The sequence below is a fragment of the Terrapene carolina genome, unplaced genomic scaffold, assembly GCF_002925995.2.
Source record: "Terrapene carolina triunguis isolate 2854851 unplaced genomic scaffold, T_m_triunguis-2.0 Scaffold66, whole genome shotgun sequence".
In the NCBI taxonomy this organism is placed as follows: Eukaryota; Metazoa; Chordata; order Testudines; family Emydidae; genus Terrapene; species Terrapene triunguis.
In genome coordinates, this window is record NW_020664417.1 from 29,856,421 (window position 1) to 29,873,996 (window position 17,576).

The window sequence follows — 17,576 nt, forward strand, 5'->3', positions numbered from 1 at the left end:
TGAAGAAACAATGCCACCTCTGTCAAACTGGCATGACCTCAGAGGTCATTTCTTCAGTTGATTGCTGAGAGTTTGTACCTGTCTGTGATACTGGCACTACCACAGCATCCTTGATTTCAGAGTTCTGAATGCATGAAGAATTCTTCTCCAGTTTTTTGGCAGTGTCTGGGCAGTTTTGAACAAAGATCACTCGATTGTAAGCCTTCAATCTACGCCACAACTGAATGTAGACTTTACACTGTACGTACATGAAGACTAGGCCTCCAGTGAACCCAATTGCTACGACAACCAGTTTTGTCCAAAATGGCCATTCAAGGACACCTTTCAAACAAACAAGTTACAATTAGTATCATCATAATTTCATCATGTCTTGCTGATTCTTGTCTTTTCTGTAGCCTATACATTCCAGTATTGCATAATGTTGACATATTATTCTTTTCAAAGGTTCCCTAATGCTATTTGAACTGTATGTATACAGTCACACACATGACGTGCAGCTGTTGTTATGGTAGAAGACAGCACCTGTTCCCTTGATCATAGAAACATCTAGCACATTAGGGGATTTTTGGTTTAACAAGGAGTGCAGTATCAGGTCCTAGGACAGAAAGAAAAATGTCTGCTGTTTCTAGTAAGGACAGTTATATGTCCCTTGATTGTACCCATGCCCATAGTATCTATTTTAAGTAGGCAGAATGTTATTATCTAAACTGGAATGGCCAGATCACTGGGCTTTGGCCCTACTACTGAAATAAATAAGCTTCTTTTTTTTTAAACACATTTGAAGTTTGATGGCTGGTCTACAAGGAGACTCAAGTGTGCCACAAGCCAGGGTATGTAAAGTGTACTGGTCTGCTACACACTAAGTTCCTGCGTGGACCCTGCTACCATGCACAAAGTTTCGTAATGAGTGGTAGCAAGGTCCACATGGCCACTTGGTGCGCTGTAGTTTTACATCCTAGTTTGCGGCATACTAATGGTCTGTAAATATACCTGGCACACCCTATTTTATACCTCATTGATGTTCCCCTGGCATGGTGCTGTAGCATTGGTTCAGTAGCAAATTAGTGGGAAGAAATCAACAGCACCAGAGCTTTTTTTTTTTTCCTTCTCTAAATCAATACATTGCTATTTTCCTACTTAGTTAAATAAGAACTTTACAGTTCCTGGTATTGTTTTTGCTCATTGCACCCTTTGCTCTCCGTTTAAAAACAGGAAAAACTCTCGAAAGGTCTTACTGTAATTGTAGAAAAGTCTCCATTGGTGATGACACTAAAGCTACAGAACAGAGAATTTGAACTCAGTAATGATATGAGTAATGCTAAAATGATACACTTTAGCCTAGAACTAGTCTTAGAACTTTACAAAATCAATTACTACTATACTGGGAACAGCTTTATAATCACAGGATAATTAACATCACTGCAGCTGCTTCTTCATATGTTTAGCAGTATGACTAAAATGGGGGGGAAAAACTTCAGTTGTGCATTACTGCATCAGATCTAACGAGGACAGTGTTGGCGTTAATATGCAAGTGTGTGGTTTTGAGAATGCATGTCATAAGCCTCTATCAATGCTGCTTTCTAGATATTTTACTTTAAATAAATTTATTAGTCACATATGGAAGATCTTTAAAAATCCTTAGCACATATAGAGTGCAAATCATGATCAAGGTGCTTTAGAAACAGGATAATTTATACTTCACAGCAATGCTGATAGGTATGGCAGTTATCTAGATTTTACATATGGGAAAATTGAGGCAAAGAGAAAGTGAACAACTTGCTTGTGACTGTTGGGAGTCATTAGAGAGAGGCACTCCAAGAAGGATATGGTGTCAGCCCTATGATTAGAATCCACGGGTGGTCAACTGCCAGGCTTAGTTGCAACCACGAGAGCAGTAATTTGAGTTTAACTTAGGGCTATCAAGCAATTAAAACAACTGCGATTAATCGCGTTGTTAAACAATAATCGAACACCATTTATTTAAATATTTTTGGATGTTTTCTACATTTTCAAATATATTGATTTCAATTACAACACAGAATACAAAGTGTACAGTACTCCCTTTATATTTTTATTACAAATATTTGCACTGTAAAAAACAAAAGAAATGGTATTTTTCAATTCACCTAATACAAGTACTGTAGTGCAGTCTGTATCATGAAAGTTGAACTTACAAATGTAGAATTATGTACAAAAAAACTGCACTCAAAAATAAAACAATGTAAAACTTTAGAGCCTACAAATCCACTCAGTCCTACTTCAGCCAATCGCTCAGACAAACAAGTTTGGTTACAATTTGCAGGAGATAATGCTGCCTGCTTCTTGTTTACAGTGTCACCTGAAAGTGAGAACCGGCATTTGCATAGCACTGCTGTAGCCAGCATCGAAAGATATTTACGTGCCAGATGCGCTAAAGATTGATATGTCCCTTCATGCTTCAACCAGCATTCTAGAGGACATGCGTCCATGCTGATGACATGTTCTGCTCGATAACGATCCAAAGCAGTGCAGACTAACACATTTTCATTTTCATCATCTAAGTCAGATGCCACCAGCAGAAGGTTGATTTTCTTTTTTGGTGGTTTGGATTCTGTAGTTTCCGCATCTGAGTGTTGCTCTTTTAAAACTTCTGAAAACATGTTCCCACCTTGTCCCTCCGAGATTTTGGATGGCACTTCAGATTCTTAAACCTTGGGTAGAGTGCTGTAGCTATTTTTAGATATCTCACATTGGTACCTTCTTTGCCAAATTGCAATGCCAAAGCGCTAAGCGAACACCTGTTCTCACTTTCAGGTGACACTGTAAATAAGAAGCAGTCAACAGTATCTCCTGTAAATGTAAACAAACTTGTTTGTCTTAGCGATTGGCTGAACAAGAAGTAGGACTGAGTGGACTTGTAGGCGCTAAAGTTTTACATTGTTTTATTTTTGAATGCAGTTGTTTTTTTTGTACATAATTCTACAATTGTAAGTTCAACTTTCATGATAAAGAGATTGCACTACAGTACTTATGAGGTAAATTGAAAATATTTTTATTACAAATATTTGCACTGTATAAATGAAAGAAATAGTAAAGTAAGCACTGTACATTTTGTATTCTGTGTTGTAATAGAAATATTTGAAAATGTAGAAAAACATCCAAAATATTAAATACATTTCAATTGGTATTCTATTGTTTAACAGTGCGATTAATCAAAAAATTTTTGAGTTAATTGCGTGAGTTAACTGCGATTAATCGACAGACCTAGTTGAACCATCTGTTTTTGCTGCTTATGCAACTGGCTTGTCTTAGAAAAGTCTTTGTAAGTGAGAAATCATTGAAATAATCACAGAATGGTGTTTGATAACAGCAATTTCCATGATAGGGAACTCTGATGTAAAGTGCTAACTTTTTCAGGTTGGCACTTTTGAAAGTCAAAGTGACTTTAGCACATGTTCCAGTGAAGTCAGTTGGACTCCTTCTCAAATGACAGGGATGGTCTCCTTATTAAGACAATGACAGCTACTCCACACACTGACCCATGAGCTTCTGAAAATCCTACCTACTAGTGATGGCTGTTCAGATGTGCTGTTAGTTTTGAAAAGTTACACACCAGGCAATAGCCTCAGCTGCAGTAAATCACTGTAGCTCTGCTGAAGGCAGTGGAGCCATGCTGATTTACACTAGCTTGTTTGATTAGATATTTCTGTCATCTCACCAGACCCTGGAGTAAGTACGCCAAGCAGAAATAGGGAAAAATACTTTTTAGGATTTCCCCCATCTTCCCACTTTACCTGGCTAGCGTGCAACTTTTTGGGTAGTAAATCAGAGTTCTGAATTTCCATATGAAGAAGAGTGGGCCTGCTGTTGCATCACTGTAGGGGATGGGAGCTTTGCAGTTGTCTGCAGTAATCAAATAAATGCTACTACATGTGGATCAAATTCTGTTTTTGAATGTGCTAATCTATTTCCTCATTGACTTCACTGAGTGCCCAGGGGTGTATCCATAGCCAGGATTTGCTCCCATGTGTTAATTTTTACCTTAATGGATTCTTGTAACTAAAAGCAGCATAGCATTTGCAACTCTACTAAAGTAGTATACTATATGCATGTTGGCAATATCTACTTAGTTCATTAATCCACTGTAGTCTGTTTGTAAAACAAATCAGCTATGTAAATCCAGTCCTGCATTCAAATGCCCTCTGGCACACCGAGGCCACAATCCTGTGGCATCCAGGAAGGGATTGTACTATTATATTACTACTGCTAGTACTGAAATAATACTCAAAACTTTTTTTAAGGTTCTAAATCAGGGATAGTCAATAGGTGGGCCACGGGCCAAATCTGGACTGCCAGATGCTTTTGAATGGACCCCAAAATCTTTTTATTTTCTCTGGATCCTGGACCTTGACTATATCTTGTTGAAGAAATGTGGACCTTGACAAAAATAGACTACCCCTGTTCTGTTCTAAACTGTTCCAGTAACTCCTCCCTCTCCCTCATTTTTCTCAATCTTTGCATGTCTGGGTTCCCACTAGAACTGGAAGTGCTGAAATATCACAATAAAGGCTGCAGTCAGAGGATGAAATCCAGCTGTGTGCTGAGAATGCAGGAAAGGACCTCTGTGACACTTAATTCCCACATTAAGGGCTGCACCGAACTTTCTACACTAGGGTGAATTTCATGCAGAGTTTCCTGCTGGGTCTGGAAGTTAACTTGCTTGAAATCTTCTAAGAAAGCCTGTTGCAAGATTTCTACCCCAGTTTTGTAGAAGAGAGAGGTTTCAATAGGTCAGATGGGCAGCTTAAATCTTTTGGATGCTCTGAACTGAACTTGCACTGAACTTTTTAAGTTTCACTCATCAATTTTTAATTGTAGCTTAAAAAAAAATGTCCACCTATTGAAGTAGAATGAAAAGAATGAACTGAATAGTTTAGTAGTTGTGATGGGTGCACTGAACTGTGATCTCTTTGCACTGCAGGAAAGAAAATATATTCAGCAAAAAAACAGGTTTGTAAACTGAATTGTGTCCTTTGCTTTGTCATCAAACCAATTCCCTATAATACTGTTTTATATTTACAAATAAAAAGTGCCTCACTATCTATCTGCATTTCTAATGTCTCCCTCACTATGTTAGCAATGAAGGAGATAAAGTCACTTACCATTGTCATTGCCTTGCTTAATTTCCTCAGCAGTCCGATCTATTAAAACATACAATGACCAAACGACACAGGTAATAGCAATAATATGGAATGTAACTGAACAGACTATCTTCCTCCTTTCACTTGTTGTCATCTGTAGTTTCTCCCACTGTAATCAGAAAAGAATTAGAAATTAAGTGGGCTTATAAAGAAAGCCGCCTTGTCATTCTGGTTGTTCCTGTCTGAAATGAGAAGAAAGAAGGGTTAATTACAAAATATTTTTCTTATAACATACGTCTCTGAGATAGCATTTGTAAGCATCACAAACTAACCTGATGCAGTACATACAAATCTACATCAATTCATAAGAATGTAAGATCCTGTGGAAGGAGTCTCACCTCTCATATATTTTTCCACCTGCCTATGAGTTATGCCTAATCTTGTCTTTCTGCAGCAATAGCAGATTAACAATGATAGGGAAGTCAAAAAGTGAATATTAGTTTTAACTGCAGCAAGCACCCCAAACCTGGAGCTATGAAGAAAAATCCACATCTTCCAGAACTCCAAATGTTCTTGGCTGCTCAAAAACCTGTCACTTAATCCTGGGTTAGACTCGGGATAGATTTCATACAATAGGCCAAAGTCTCTCCTCAGTTGCACCCATGCAATTCAGCTGACTTCAAACTCTGTCTTTTTCTTTTGTTAATACTGTGTAGATTTTTTTTGTTTTTACCACAGTTCTTCCTCTTAATCATAACACATTCTACTAAAAAATACATGCTTTTTAAACAAAAGGATAGGGTATTTCAAAACAAATTGCCTCTAACTTTGATGAATACTTTTGAAATCCACAGACACACCCTCATGAATGAAAACAACGAGGAGTCCTTGTGGCATTTTAGAGACTAACAAATTTATTTGGGCATAAGCTTTTGTGGGCTAAAACCCACTTCATCAGATGCATGGAGTGAAGAATACAGTAGCAGTGTGTGTATATATATAGCACATGAAAAGATGAAGTGGGTTTTAGCCCATAAAAGCTTATGCCCTAATAAATTTGTTAGTCTCTAAGGTGCCACAAGGACTCCTCGTTGTTTTTGCTGATACAGACTAACAGGGCTACCACTCTGAAACCTGTCACCCTCATGGATATTAGTAAAGTAGGTGGAAAACATAGTACAACAGTGCCACCTTTCTGATGGTCATATTACTACATGACTGAACTGTAGAGCTAATGAGACTTTTCTAGTTGTAGCTCTTTCACATAAAGTATCTAAGCAATGGCACAAAGCAGAGGGTAAGTTCAGCTGCCAATACGTGCACAACTTGGGAGTCATGGGGTAGAGCTGAAGTGCAGAATACATAGAGTAAGATGAGCAGGAAAGGAAATGTAAAGACTCAAAAATTTTCTCTGACAGACATACATGCTCTCTCTCTCTCCAGCTCATGCAAGATGACAATTGCTATACCAGTAATAGTTCCTATTTAACCCCATGTCGGGACTGGCACACAATTTTTATTGTCATGTTGGTGTCCTTTGCAGGATAGTGATTCCTATATGATGCTACAACTTCAGTAAAAGTGTCAAAAGTACCGCTTTCCAAGTGAAGCAATTCTGAATGCGGAAACAGTTATGATTCTGGGGAATGTGCTATACAATGTAAGTCTAGACCTTTGGGACTGAAGGCTAGGGTGTTAGTGGGTAGGTCAAAGGATGTTACAAAAGCGTTCCTCACTCTTAAGGCTTCATACCACAGTTTTACACGTCAGTGATCTCAGTGGGTTGATGTAACAAAACAACAGTTACAACCATTAAAAGCAGAATACTCTGGAGACAATGAGGTGGAGGAAAGATCAGGATGGTGTGAGGTACAGGAAAGAGAAGTAACCCAGACTCTTACATTACAGAGAGAAAACTAAATAGCCATGGTTTATATTGGTTAAAAATAACAGGTGTTAAAACAGCTAGTGCCAACCTTCAAGAATTGATTTAACATAGAAAATAGTTTCTTTTCCTATTTTCTGTCTGCATTAGGTCTCCTAAGTTATTAGTTTAAATAACTCTAGAACTAACAATCTAGGCTAATAGTGTCTGTTGTTAACAGCCATCAAGTTCAAAGGGTTTGGGTCTCCTCCCCAGTTAACCTGGTTCTGCTAACTGCAGTAGCTGTTAATCACTACTACATAATCCCATATCAGATATCTAGTTCAACTAGAGATGGTTGAAGAAAATAGGTGAACAGATTTGCCAATATACCACTTTATTTTTAGTCAAAATTCAAATTTTTCATGAAAATCTCAATGTTAAAATGTTTAACTCTAATTGACACCAAGTTATTAATATCTTTATAATCTTTCCTGCACTAACCTCAGCTCATTCACTCTTTACCACACTGCAATGAGAATCTGTATATGGAACATTTTATTGCTAAGGCAGAAAGGCCACATTTTGAAATTGCTTCTCCCTGACTAGCATGTTCGCAATGAACTGGTTATGAAACACTAGAATGTTACAGAAGGTGTGAAACATACTAACTTAATATGTGACTCACTCAGGTTCATATTCTATAGTCCTTGAATAATTCTTGTGGCTCTTCTCTGTACCCTCTCCAATTTTTCCCAACATGCATTTAAAGTGTGGACATTAGAACTGGAGACGATTCCAGTAACAGTCTCACCAGGGTCATATACAGAGGTAAAACCACCCCCCAGGACTACCCTCCCTTCCTCATTTTATGCACATTCTCATACAACTTCATGTTCAATCTGATAGTAATATACAAATTTACACTTATGAACAGATGAATCCACCAATCCAGAGTTTATTATTCTTTGATTTTGTTTCGTTTTGAAACCTTACGGCAACTTTAATCCAGAATGCTGTTTTAGACTGTCTAAATAATATATGGTTTTATAGTGAAATGTTGATTGGTGCCTGTAGTGGGTTCTGCAGTGATAGTACCTGATTGGTTAAGGTTGAAAAATGTCACTGCCTCAATGCTGGGCACAGTTTCAGATGATTACTTTTACCCGCAGTTGGTAATCCTATAAATGGTGTGCTGGACCAAACAATTTTCAGTCTTTCATAGCAATCTACCTACAATCAGACTCCCACAATTCACTTTGAGTTGGGTGCATTTCTTGACATTCAGATAAAATAGTCAAGATGCAAGATATTCAGGGATTATTTTCAAGTTAACAGTTACAACAGGTGGTCTAGATGAATTTTCCAGGTGTGTATGCTTGTTTCACGGCTGCTGCCATAGACGAGCCACTCAGGTCTCTGGAGCATTCACTATTCAAGGCCTTGGGATGGCTGGTTTCATTACAGTTGTTCTTATTAAATCTTGCAGTCTTACATAATACTTTGGAATTGCTGAAAGATCTCACAAGTGATGTGAAATGAAACAAAGCTATCAGTCTGCTTGCCAGGTACATGTCAAGCATTTAGTCTTTTCAATTTTCCCAGAGAATATCACCTCTGCATTCAGTGATATTGAGGATAGAAGCTTCTATGAGATTATTTGTCCACAGCCAGTCAGAGGCAATAATAAGAAGAAAAGTTGTGCTCAGTTCTTTGTATCTTGCAGATAATTTAGATAGTATACAACAGCATTCAGTTGTCAGGATATATAGAATGTAGCATTATCATCACAACTCACAGTATTAGACCTGGAGACTTTTCATCATGAAAATTCCATTCAAGCCTTGCCACTAAAGCTTGCATTTCTGAGGAAAACACATCTTCAATCGTTTGGATTTCAGAAAAGGGAAAGGGGCAAAAGGATTCCACCTCAGTTTAAATCACTGATGTTGACTTTGAATGCTTTACCTGGAATAAGTGCTGAATGTAAGAGGATTCAGTTGGGTTGCCTATAGAGAAGTTTGTTCTGTCATCTCATTTTCTCTCGTGGAGCATATTTTGCCCTACTGGTAGCAGTATTTCATGGTATATTTCCTTTGCCATTAGTATTCACTAGTCTCATTTCAGTAATGTAGCTATCTTGTTCTCTACTGAGGCCTTCTAAACTCAGAGGGCTGATCCACCAATAGTCTCAATAAAACTGAGATAGAGGACAAAAGCTGCTTGAAAACGTTGTCAGTGTTTTTTCCAGTGGAAAATGTCTTTATGGTGAAACAGAAATGTTTGTGAAAACTTCAGTTTTTGTCAAATTTTTGAAACGCTGAAAACTGAACATATTTTGGTCTCTGAAAATGTTTCAGCTTCACATTTTCCCCTCACTTTCTCCTTTCCCTCCAGTAGAAAAGGTGGGGGGTGGAGAATGGGGAAGCCTTCCCCCTTTTTCACCCACTGGAAAATACTTACCTTTTTGGCCCAGCTCTCTAGTGCTCTTTTAGCCAGAGGTCTAACAATCCAGCTAGTCCGACCAATAGGTATTGTTTACATACTGAGGTCTGTATATTTTTGTTTAAATTTTGGACAGGATTTGATGATCAGCTCAGACATCCAAAGACTCTTGGCCCCTTAAATCTAATCATTGTCACTAGTAAAATAACAAAAGTATTGGGGGAGAGAAGGGGACATCACAAAACATTTAAAGGACAAAAAAAAAAGGCATGATGGGTTTATAAAGAACAAATCTTACTAGGCAAATGTAGCTGCTTTTTGATTGTTGACAGAATTAAAATATTAGTAGGTGAAGGGGGAAATGGCAGAGATAATAGGCTAGAGCATCAGCTGAGAATGAAGAGCACTAAGTCACTTCTGTGCCCCCAACCTAGTTCTGAGGAGGTTCTGCCTTAGCCTTGTCTAATCTGAAGGATGCTCTCCCCTGCACCAGCTGCTAACAGCACCAATGGACCACTCTGATAGCTGGGACATACACTTTATCTCAGCTGCAGAAAGAATAGTGTTACTACGGTGGCTGTCCACCACCTGCAGATAGTGGGATGATCTATCTGTGGCCAGATAAGCCAGTATCAGGGCTGCTTTGTGCTCACAGTGATGTGTAAAGTTGCCCTGAGGCAGGAGAAGACTTGGCCTAATATATTACGAATTTAGTAAAGCATTTGATTCAATGTCCCAAACATTTTACTCCCAATATTAATACAGATTGGTTTGGAAATACAATAATATGGATTAAAAACTTCCTGAAGGCCCATAAACAAAGAAATTGATAAACAGTAATGTATTGAATTGAGGGAAGGATTATAGCCCATCTCATTTAATATCTTCATTAATGATCTGGAAAAGGGAGTAATGAGTAGTGTGATGGTGTGCACTCACCTCTCGTGAGCACCTCCTATCGGTTGGGTGCGAACCTACATTCTCTCTCTCTGTGTCTGCTCCCAGCACCCACCGTTGTCTGTTAATCTCTTCAGGCAGCCCTCTGGCCGAGTTGCACACAATATAAATACATGAAGGAACCTTTTCCAGGGTCTTCAGCCCCATCTCTAAGCCGGTTTAAATCCTAGCCCCTTTCGTGGGCTTTTAAGTACTGAATCTTATTACCTTCTTGGGTCTTAGATCACTTTTCCAGTGACAGGATCTGGACCCACGCACTACTCTGGGACCCAACGCAGGGACCCTACGAATAGCAGCCATGTGCTGCTTCCTTTAACTCTGTTACTATTCCCTGGGCCCCTTCTTCACCCTTACCTCAGGGTTCTCTCTCTTCCCTGCTTGAGCTGGGTCTCTCCTAGGCCACAAACACTCCACTATCTGTGGAGTTTCACAGCCTTCCAGTCTTCATTACCCAGCCAGCAACTGATCTGCTCAGGCCCTGCAGCTCCTTTTAATTGAGCCTGCTGAACTCTGATAGGCTGCAGGGAAGCAGCCTTTCTAGGCAGACCTGGAGGACCAATCCTTACTACTCCTTTCCTGGGATGAAGTTTGGTAGGACCATGAGGTCTCCAGGAGGGAGCCTCAAAGGGCCTGGTACACCCTGTTACAAATAGGTTAAGGAAATTAACATGATATTAAAGTTGGAAGGAGCTGCAAATACCAGTGAGAACAGATAAAAAATGCAAAAAATGTACCCAAATGAAATTCTGTTTGGAAGTATGTGTTAATACATCTAAGAGACTATAACCATAGTTAGATGGGAAGGAGAAAAAATTACAAGGAGTAATGCAGAAAGATGAGGAATTTAATAAGGATAGGCAATTAAACGAGTCTGTAAAGTGATATGGCAACAGTGTGGGCTGCATAGTCTGTGGCATCTCTCTCCACTTGTACATCCATACCTGGTATGTCTACACTGCAATTAAACACCTGTGGTTAGCCCATGTCAGCTGACTTGGGATAGGGCAATAGGACTGTTTAGTTGTGCTAAAGAGGGAGGGCACCAGAACCTGGGCACCAACCCAAGCCCAAACGTCTACCCTGCAACTAAACAGCCCCATAGCCTGAGCCCCACAAGCTCAAGCCATCTCTCTTCATTTGCCTCTCTAGATCTTTCACACATCATCTTTCGTCCAAACGCCCACAGTTGGTCATACCATGGAGTTGATCTTCAGCACAGATACCAAGCTAGAGGACATTACAACCCAGACACTGTCTTGGCCAGACCATCATCTCATGAAGGCAGTGGTCAGAGAACTTCATAAGAATGGCCATACTGGGTCAGACCAAAGGTCCATCCAGCCCAGTATCCTGTTTACCGACAGTGACCAATGCCAGGTATCCCAGAGGGAGTGAACTTAACAGGTAATGAGCAAGTGATCTCTCTCCTGCCATCCATCTCCACCCTCTGACAAACAGAGGCTAGGGACACCATTCCTTACCCATCCTGGCTAATAGCCATTAATGGACTTAACCTCCATGAATTTATCTAGTTCTCTTTTAAACCCTGTTATAGTCCTAGCTTTCACAATTTTATTCTTTACTATTGTTTCAACTAATTTGCCTAGTACTGACGTTAGACTTACCGGTCTGTAATTGCCGGGATCATCTCTAGAGCCCTTTCTAAATATTGGCGTTACATTAGCTATCTTCCAGTCATTGGGTACAGAAGCTGATTTAAAGGACAGGTTACAAACCATAGTTAATAGTTCCGCAATTTCACATTTGAATTCATTCAGAACTCTTGGGTGAATGCCATCTGGTCCCGGTGACTTATTACTGTTAAATTTATCAATTAATTCCAAAACCTCCTCTAGTGACACTTCAATCTGTGACAATTCCTCAGATTTGTCACCTACAAAGGATAGCTCAGGTTTGGGAATCTCCCTAACATCCTCAGCCGTGAAGACTGAAGCAAAGAATTCATTTAGTTTCTCCGCAATGACTTTATCGTCCTTAAGTGCTCCTTTTGTATCTCGATCGTCCAGGGGCCCCACTGGTTGTTTAGCAGGCTTCCTGCTTCTGATGTACTTAAAAAACATTTTGTTATTACGTTTTGAGTTTTTGGCTAGCTATTCTTCAAATTACTTTTTGGTTTCCAGCACTTAGGTAACCCGGAAAGACCAGTGATCCTGATTAGACCACAAACACTCAGACTCCCAACAAATTCCAGAGCCTACTAAAGATAATAACACCCAACCCACAGGACATGTAGCCTAGGACTTGGTGAATCATTACCATTCTACAATGGCCTCCATCACTGATACCCTAGCCCACCGGTGGCCCCATCCTCCCCATCACCCACACAGATCTCTTTGGTTTTCTGGCACCCTGCGCTGGATGAAGAGAGGGATGGAAACTCAAGCACCAATGGTGGAAAACAAAGGATGATTTAGACAGGATGAAACATGACAAATTCATGAAAGCCTCTGCTGAGTCTGTATTACAGGCCAAGAGAACCTTCTTGTCAGCTACCATTCAGGCTGCCAAATCCCACCCCCAAAAAATATCCAGGATTGTACATGGATTCATCAATCCTGGGTGCCTACCACCTGCATTAGAGCTGAGCATCAAGTGCTGCAAAGAACTATCATTCTACTTCCCTGAAAAGATCACACACGTTTGGAAAGCCTTCTCCAACAGCATGAGTTTTAAATTGGGTTCAAGGTCTCGGTCCCTATCTTCAAAACACATCATCAGGGGCTGGGCCCAGGATACCTAAAACACTATTTAAAACTTCAGAACAAAGATCACAGTCAACAACTATGCTCCTCCGACATGATGGAAAACTCTGAACAATAACAATAAAGTTTGTGTGGGAAACATAACCTTTTCCAGGGATGATCTGAGACTGTAGAATGAACTCCCCCAGGAGTTGACTATCACATACCTCATTATTTTCCACTCCAAGTACAAGGCACATTGCTTTGACCTTGCCTGTTCTCATATAAACACACAGCAACAGTTGCATTTAACAATAACAAAAACCCACCACCCTACCAAAACAAGACACTCCACTGCACACGATTCTCTCTGTGGGGAGGGGGGAGAGAACAAACAAGTGACAGATGTGTAGTCATGTTGCTTCATTCACTACTGGCAGGCACTCAGATAGTACTGTGATGAGCAAGGTATAAAAACCTGTAGGGAATAGAAGTTTTAACAGTGAAGAAAACTCCAAAGATTTTGTTTAATTTATTAATAGCATCTAGTAGTCTCAACGAGGTCAGGGCCCCATTGTGCTTGGCACTGTGTAAAAAACAGAATAAATGATCATCCCTGTCCCAAAGAGCTTACAATAGAAAACTTACCAACAAACAGAACGTCCTTTAACACTGGGCTTTCATTTATAACACTTAGGAAAAACAAACACCCCAATTAGTCTTTTCTCAAAGTTAAACTGGATATGTAATGTTGTTGATGCCTGAAGCACAAAAGACTTTTGAATCTAACTAGGGAGGCATAAGGGGACAGGAAGAGGGGAAGCAGTGAAACCTTGGGGAAGGGAATGAGGAAGCAGTCAGCCGAAAAGACTAAAAGGGATAAAAGTGAGGGGCTCCCTTCAAAGTCAATCTACAACTAGGAGCAGAATTTGGCCGAAGAGAGGGTGCTGTAATGAGGCTGGTGGAGTAAAAGAGACTGCAGCAGGAAGGAGGACAGGCCAGAGAAACAGCAAGAGAAGTCTAAATGGGAGTGGGAGAAGGGATTGGGGAAGGCATATTATATAAAACAAAAACAAACAAACAAAAATTGCACCCATGAGTGTCAATATGGGTGGTGATGGTATGTGCACCAGTTTCACTCTTGGTGAGATGTTTATACTGTGATTTCACGTTGCTGTATAAGAGCTTGGCTACACTTGCAAGTTAGAGCGCATTAAAGCAGCCCCGGGCGCCCTAACTCCTGAAGTGTCCACACTGGCAAGGCACGTAGAGTGCCTGGAATCTGCAGCTGGAGCGCTCCTGGTAATCCACCTCCACGAGAAGCATAAAGCTTGCTGCGCCCTGGCTGAAATACCCGGGCGTCAATGTGGACAAGATGTTGCATTACTGCGCTGTGATTGGCCTCCAGAAATGTCCCATAATCCCCTGAAGTCAAGTGGCCACTCTTCTCATTGTTTTGAAATTGGCTGCAGGCATGCAGATATCCCCTTTCAAAGCTCCGTTTCTGACAGCTGGCATGCTTATCTGCTCCGGGACAAAGCAAACTATTAGTGTGGAATGCTGCTGTTGTGAGTGTATGTGTGTGTGTGTGTGTATTGGGGGGAGGGAGGTCTGCTGTTGTCTGAACTTACAAGACAGCATGCTGACACTCTCTCTGCCCCCCAAAACACACTGCCTCTCCCCCCACATACACACAAAACACTCTGTCACACTCCATCCCTTCCTTTGAAAAGCACGTTGCAGCCACTTGCACACTAGGATAGCTACCACAATGCCTTGGTCTTTGGGGTATTGCAAGAGCTGTTCATGTGGTCATGCCAGTGCGCTTGCAGCTGACAGTGTAAACACACGGCAGCATTTTCCCTGCTGCCATCTCCGAAGGCTGGTTTAACTCCCAGCACTCTACATCTGCAAGTGTAGCCATGCCCTAAGAAGATAGTAAGCTCTTCAGGGCAGAGATCTATAAGACAACAGAGTGAGTGAAGACAAACAGATAACGGAAGAATGTGGGGAAAGAATGAGGGGTACAGCAAATAAATACTATGGTTCTAATTCAGTCCTGCCACAACTCCAATAAAGTCACTGGGGATGTACTTGTTTATACCAAGGATGCTTTGTGTCTTGTGGAATTTTGTGTTATAAGCTTCATAGGCATTTCTCAATTCCCTCTCTCCTTTTCATTTTGGGCAAAGAGGGTCAAGCGGAGGTGAGTGACGGAAGGCTAACCAAAAGAGGTCATTTTAACAAATCCACCAGAATATCACATTCATACTGTGAAAGACAAGATGGGTGTGGTAATAACTTTTATTGGACCAGCTTCTGCTGGTGAGAGACAAGCTTTTGAGCTACACAGAGCTCTTCTTCAGGTCTGGGAAAGGTATTCAGAATGTCACAGCTAAATACAAGGTCAAACAGATAGTTTAGCATAAGTAGTTAGCACACACTCTAAGGGACCATTCAAGGTAAAGTGGCCTGTAGTCATAGGACAAAATGGGGGGCGGGGAGGGTTACAGAGTGTTGTAATGAGCCATAAATCCAGTGTCTTTATTAAGACCAGTGGTTAATTTGTGCCGGGGCTCACTGGGCTTGCCACGTCAGTTATGAAAGTTCAAAAATTGTTGAGCCCTTGCACCTCCTTCATTACAAATTAAGCACTGATTAAGACCATGATTTTTAGTGACTAGCTAAGTTATGAATTCAAGCTCCAAAACTTGTCTTTTGAAAGTGGTGTGCACGTTTCCTCGAGAATGAGGCCTGCTAGCCACTAGAGGGGGCTATAAGACTGTACTGAGTTCATAAAGTTCATAACAATGTATTGTGATGAGCATTCAAAGGCATAAAGAAATGAAAGCAAGATTTTGTAACTTCACACAAAAATAAAATCAGCCATTAAAAAGTGTATTGGACTAAATACAGAAGTAGAAACAAAATGTGCACTGTAGATTTTATGCACACATCCCAAAACCTTTGAAAAAGAACTTGAACATTTTGTTACTAACTCATGCCATAGAAAGTTTGTAATAATCTTAGTTAACAGTACACATTGCTCCTCATTCAAGCTTTTTGCTTCCTCTGTGTTATAAAGACATGATCTTCCTCCGAAAACTAAAAGCTGTTACCGAAGTTCATAATCTTTTTTTTTTTTTGTAATTACAAACTAAATCATTATGAGTCATCACAGAAATATGAATCTAAACAGTTTGCCTACACTCAGTGAGGAAAGGGTATCTAAATAAGACTATTATAGCCAGTGTAGTTAACCAGTTCCTTAGCCCTGCTGGGTAATCTACAGGAAATCCATAGTACTTGTGGGGGCTGGCTATAGGTCAAAAGGAAGCAGGATCAAAACTGCCTCTTTTTATGTCATTTTGAGGAGACACTGGTTAATCAAAATCACTATGCTGGTTTTATTCAAGCAATTACTCAAAGACAGGTTTTCTGAAGTATCCAGGGAGGCAGTCCCATTTTCTAGAGATTGCTTACTATAGACATTTTCGGTCAAATTTTCAAAGGGGCCTTAACTCAGTCTGTAAAAGTATGCCTGCAATTCAAATTCCCGCACACAACACTTAGGTAAACAGACTTTATGTAAAACAGTTCCATGATGGAAACAGAAGTCTCTCCAAACAGGCTGCACCCTTAGGATTATAGTTGCCATTTGCTCACATGTCCCCATTCCCCTGCAACAGAGTCACAGACACTGTTCAGAGAGCTACACATCCCTGATCTGTCCTCTCCTGTACCTCAAGCATTAGCCATAGTATGGCAGATAGAGCCCTGAAAGGGCATATTTCTGCAGCATGCTAAAGGTGCAGTTCTCTACATCCTTACACCCCCTCACTGCAGTCAGGGTTCCCACAACCTTCACTTGGGCCAAAAGACTTGGCCCACAATAATTTATTCCCACAATTTTGTATTTAGCTATCCATATTTGTAAATTAATATGCTATTTACATACACAAAGGTTTCTCTTTTGCAAGGGGCAAATGATTGTACATACAAAACTGAAGTTACAAGTTAGGCTGCTTTGGGGAAAGGTGTCTCTCCTTTGAATGCTTGGAGCAGGAGGAAACTAACCTTGTACTGTATAACAAACTTCAAAAGAAAAGATAAAAAAGATCTCAAGAAATTCAGATACCGCCAGCAAAGAAGTGATAGTGGCTCAAAGTCCAGGTCAGTCAGTGTCCTGAGTATGTCATAGCAGCCACTCAGAGGGCTGTGCCACTTCAAAGAGGCAGCTCACAGACTGTCTGAAGTAGAGAAAGATGTCTGATCCTGCTGAGAAAGGGCTTCTGTACAGGGCCGGTGCAACCCATTAGGCGACCTAGGCGGTCGCCTAGGGCACTAGCATTTGAGGGGTGGCATTTCGGGTCCTTCAGCGGCGACCGAATCTTCGGCCGCCCCGGTCGTCGTCGGCATTTAGGCGGAGGGAGCTGGGGCAGGGGGGCGCGGGGAGGGCCGCCTGCAGCAAGTAAGGGGGGGGGGGGG

General features: G+C 40.7%; 1 protein-coding gene across 1 annotated transcript in view; it reads right to left on the reverse strand.

The window, feature by feature from the left end:
* MARCHF1 (membrane associated ring-CH-type finger 1) overlaps window positions 1-17,576 on the reverse strand; it is a 169,721-nt gene continuing 152,145 nt past the window's right edge. Inside the window, exons 5-6 of the mRNA XM_024218933.2 lie at window positions 5,142-5,289; window positions 1-321 (exon numbers count right to left, since the gene is read on the reverse strand). Of these exons, the coding sequence (XP_024074701.1) occupies window positions 23-321; window positions 5,142-5,289 (447 nt within the window). The 3' untranslated portion in view covers window positions 1-22. The remainder of the gene's footprint in view (window positions 322-5,141; window positions 5,290-17,576) is intronic.